This window comes from Dendrobium catenatum, unplaced genomic scaffold, assembly GCF_001605985.2.
Source record: "Dendrobium catenatum unplaced genomic scaffold, ASM160598v2 original_scaffold_4717, whole genome shotgun sequence".
NCBI classification, from domain to species: domain Eukaryota; kingdom Viridiplantae; phylum Streptophyta; class Magnoliopsida; order Asparagales; family Orchidaceae; genus Dendrobium; species Dendrobium catenatum.
Genome location: NW_021323178.1, coordinates 31,418 through 36,369, shown reverse-complemented (window position 1 = coordinate 36,369; position 4,952 = coordinate 31,418). Strand labels below are relative to the sequence as shown.

Here is a 4,952-nt window from a genome sequence, read left to right as displayed (position 1 = left end):
TATCTTGATTAGTGGAACGATTAAATGCAAATTCAATTTGTGGTAATATAAGATCCCACTGCCTTAAATTCTTTCCCACAAAGCATCTAAGAAGATTGCCAAGACTCCTGTTAACGGTTTCGGTTTGGCCGTCCGTTTGAGGGTGTGCCGTCGAGCTGAATTGGAGCTTGGTTCCCAGCTTACCCCATAAGGTCTTCCAAAAGTGACTAAGGAATTTGACGTCGCGATCCGACGTGATGGTCTTGGGAATACCGTGCAAACGCACCACTTCTTTGAAGTATAAGTCGGCGACATGAGTGGCATCAAGAGTCTTGCTGCATGGCACAAAGTGGGCCATTTTGGAGAATCGGTCCACAACCACCATGATGGAATCCTTGTTCCTTTGCGTTCGGGGAAGGCCTAGCACAAAATCTAAGCTCACATCAATCCAAGGGCCTTCGGGGACAGGTAGTGGAGTGTATAGTCCCAATTTTTGGCTGCGAGATTTTGCTATGGCACATATTCGACACCGCTTTACAAAACGATCAACGTCTCTGGGAAGAAGTGGCAAAAAAAAAAAATGTTCTTTGACTAAGGAAAGAGTTTTATCTCTCCCGAAATGACCGGCTATACCAGCCTCATGGCATTCACTAATAATGGTTATCCGCATTGAGCCTTGCGGGATGCATATTTTATTGCCTAGGAACAGGTGTTCATGCTGAATATGGTAGAATTGATATGAACCCTGTTGGCATTTGGCCCAGATGTCACGGAAGTCGGGATCGTTTGGAAACAGTTCCTTGAGTAAATCGAAGCCGAGAACCTTGGTTTGAAGTGTTTGAATTAAGTTCAATCGGCGACTGAGGGCGTCCGCGACCTGGTTGCACTTCCCAGATTTGTGCTTTATTACAAAATGGAATGCTCCCATATACTCTACCCAGGCGGCGTGTCTCCCCTTCAATTTTTTTTGGCTGTTCAGAAAGCGTAGAGCTTCGTGATCTGAAAACAAAATAAATTCATTAGGTAGCAGATAGTGATCCCAATGGTGCAAGGCGCGAATTATTGCATAGAATTCTTTATCATAAACAGAGTATTTCTTTCGGGCCTCGTTGAATTTCTCGCTGAAGAAAGCAATCGGGTGAAGACATTGTATTAGATAAGTATTGACACTTCTGGGGGTTGATAAATAGCTGCTGTCTGCGGAGAATATCGAAGACTTCGTGCAAATGATAAAGATGAGCTTCCTCGGTGCGGCTATATACAAGTATGTCGTCGAAGTAGACGACAACACACTGGCTTAATAGCGGCTGAAATATTTGATTCATAAGTCTCATGAAGGTGCTTGGGGCGTTGGACACGCCAAATGGCATCACCGTTCATTCATACAAGCCTTCCCTTGTCTTGAAAGCAGTTTTCCACTCGTCTCCTGGTCGCATGCGAATTTGGTGGTAACCGCTTCTTAAATCAATTTTGGAGAAGAAGGTAGCACCGTGTAATTGATCAAAGATATCATCGATGCGTGGTATTGGGAAGCGGTATTTTATCGTAATCTTATTAATGGACCGGCTGTCAATACACATGCGAAACGTTCCATCCTTCTTAGGAACAAGGAGGGCGGGGACAGCACATGGACTGGCACTGGGACGCACAAATCCCTTAATAATCAACTCATTGACCTGTCGTTGTAGTTCGAAATGCTCATCTGGACGGAGACGATAAGCAGGTCTATTTGGCAGAACTGATCCCGGCACGAGTTCCATATGATGCTGTACATTACGAAGCGGAGGTAACCCTGCAGGTAATTCTGAAACTAGGATGTCCTGGTATTGTTGCAATAGCGGCTTGACTATGTCTGGGATGGTTTGTTGCTGATCATTTTCCTCCAATAAAATTAAAAGAAGTCCTTCTTGAGCTTGTCTCAGATCTTGGAGGAATAAGGTCTTGTTGAACAAAGTAGAATTGGACGCTTCCTCTTGTGCAATCATAGGAGACGGCAACAACACAATCTGTTGGTTGTCGTGCCAGAATGAATACGTATTTGCAGTGCCATTATGCGTGGTTCCTTTGTCGAACTGCCATGGTAGACCTAATAGGAGGTGGCAAGCGTCCATGGGTACCACATCGCACAACACCTGGTCTTTGAAATGGCCGATGGAGAAATTGACCAAACAACGTTTGTTTACTTGAACTTCAGCAGTCTTCTGGATCCACGAGAGCGAGTATGGTTTCGGGTGGTTGGTGGTGTCGAGCTGTAATTTTTCAACCATGAGGACGGACGCCACATTCTCGCAACTTCCACTATCTATGATCACATCACATACTCGATCCTTCACAGTGCACCGAGTGCGAAAGATATTGTGGCGTAACCAAGATTCACCTTTGTGTATGTTCAGAGTTTGTCTTAAGACCAGCAGATTTCCTTCGTCACCTTGTAAATATGTTAACTCGTCCTTAGTTGTCTCGGCGGGTGATGTGGCAGCAGTATCTTCTGATTCAGGTTCTTCCATCAAGGTGATGACCCGGCGATTGGGACAACCGGATGCTATATGGCCAAACCCCTGACATTTAAAACATTTGCGTGCAGGCAAAGATGTTTGAGGTGGGGCAGCACGAGACGGTACATGGGGCGGACGATTCTCGACATGTCTGCTGGGCCCGGCCGCGTATTTTTCTAATTTGCTATCTTTTTCTGGCACCGAATCTGGCATTGGCATCTTACCAGGAACTTTCTTGAATCGATTTTGCTGCTTTTCTACCTTCAAGGCCAAATTCACCACATCTTGGAAGGTCCAATACGGTTGGAGTTGGACAACGTTGGAAATGGCAGGTTGTAATCCGCCTAAGAAACGAGCTATAGTATGTTCCTCAGGTTCAGCTAGATCGCATTTTAGGGAGATCTGCTCGAACTCAGCGACATACTCTTCAACGGTCATTTGTTGTTGCTGGAGCTGCATTAACCTTAGGAATAAGTCTTGTTTATACACCTCTGGGATATATTTTCGCTGCAATTCTTTTTTCATTTTTGGCCAAGTAGTGATCTTACCCTGTCCTTCTCTGTTTCTTGATCTTTTCAGATTTTCCCACCACAGAGACGCAGCTCGCTTGAGTTTGATGGCCACCAATTTAACGATCCTATCAGCAGGTATTTCTTTGAACTCAAGAATTCGCTCCACCGTTTGTAACCACCCTATAAATTCATCGGGGTCCATTCGGCCGTCGAACTCAGGGAGCTCGAGTTTGATTCCGTAATCGTGAGGTAATCTCCTATTATTCTGTCCAAATGTCGGCCTTCCTGTTTCATCGTCACTAGAGCCTTCTTGATGGAAGGGATTGATGTCTTCTTCCTCATTCTGTTGCCTCACTGGTTCTCTTTGCTCACATCTGTCGAGTCGTTGTTGTAGTTGGGTGATCTCTCGCCGTAAATCTTCGATCAAGATTTCTTGAACTGGTTGTTGAGGTTGTCGTCGAGGCGGCATCTTGCCGGCTCTGATACCACTTGATACCGGACTTGGGGCTGAAGCAGTCGCGGCAAGAATCGGAGACGAGATAGACGACAGAGACAGTGTCTTCTCGTCACGAGAGGATGGGCCCAACCTCTGGGACCAACGCCGAAGGAACAAGAACACCACCACCTGACGTTTGTCAGGATACAAAACAAATTCCAGAAAAAGGAATTCTAAATTTGCACTAAAACCATCTCCCCTTTATTAATCCATAAGTCATTTATTTATACACAAAACAGGCCACAGAGTAGGCCATAGACGAGAGATAACAAACTAAAGAAAAATGGTGCTACAGTACATGAACCTGAAGTTATATAAAAGAATTTAAAAACTTAATACAACACATAGCTCCGGCGTCAACACATATCTGCTAAACGTTAACGGTCCTCCGCTAAGTAATTATAGCAACGCATCCTCAATGTGTTTTAAGTATAGCTTTTAATGGCCATAAAAAATGGACATTTAGATCAATTAAGGCATATTCATACATACATCGCATATACAAGACTCGAACCCATGACCTCTTAATTAGTAGAATGAGCTCTCAATCAACAGACCAAGGTGAGCCATGCTCAATTGCTATAATGAATATATGTTGAAGGTTAATTGACATGCCACCGTACTTCTGGCTCTCCATTAATTACATACAGCTCAGCACTAAACTATTAGGTCAAGTAACATCTTTTTTTGTGAGTCGGTCGAAGATCGGCTCAATAAACGACTCTTGAGCTGAACTCGATGAGCCAATGAGTAAAATTTAAACAAGCCTTGACTCGACTCGTTAGCTCTTATGTCGACTCGTTTAAAAAATATTAATGAAAATACACTTAAAATTTGTCATTCTTTTGTCATTTTATAATAAGATTTGCATGAATCATAATCTTTTTATCTCTTTTATAATAAATAAGCCAACTCGTGAGCCTACTCAAACTTATAAAATAAAGATCGAACTCGAGCTGGGCCTCGACCTCGATTAATCAATCAAGCTTAAGCTCAAATCAACCTGACTTGAGCTCGCCTCGACATCTTTAACCCCAAATTTAATTTGTCACTAAAATATATTTTAACCAAGATTATTCTTTCATATAAGATATATCCAACCTAATTAAAAATTGATGTTCTCTTATATCTGATGATTGTGTAATTAGATCTATATTAAGATCATGCAGAGATATTTGGATAAGTTAATTGCCAAATGCAAAGGTATCAATGAGGTATAGAAAATATAAATTAAACTTATACAAGAATACGAGTTTTATAGTGAAAAAAAAAAGCATAGAAAGTAATTGTTGCAGGCCAGAGCTTTCGTGGTGGTAGAGAGATTGAGTTTTTAACGTCCTAGCGTACGAAGATCCAGCACATATACAAATAAGAGAAAGACGTGCAAAAGTCATAAGATGGACTCAAATTTTTATATGGAAAACTCTAAATAAGGAAAAAAACTACGAGGCATTGCCCAATTGAAATGAT

The 4,952-nt window shown here is 42.4% G+C and overlaps 1 protein-coding gene across 1 annotated transcript; it reads right to left on the bottom strand.

The window, feature by feature from the left end:
* Positions 1–1,355: 1,355 nt before the first annotated feature.
* Positions 1,356–3,455, bottom strand: LOC110093239. The gene has a single exon (XM_020818064.2). It carries the CDS (start codon positions 3,453–3,455, stop codon positions 1,356–1,358), a length of 2,100 nt encoding a protein of 699 aa, XP_020673723.2.
* Positions 3,456–4,952: the final 1,497 nt, after the last annotated feature.

Coding starts and splice junctions, on each gene's coding strand:
- LOC110093239 (XM_020818064.2), bottom strand. CDS start 3,455: ATGCCGCCTCGACGACAACCTCAACAACCAGTTCAAGAAATCTTGATC.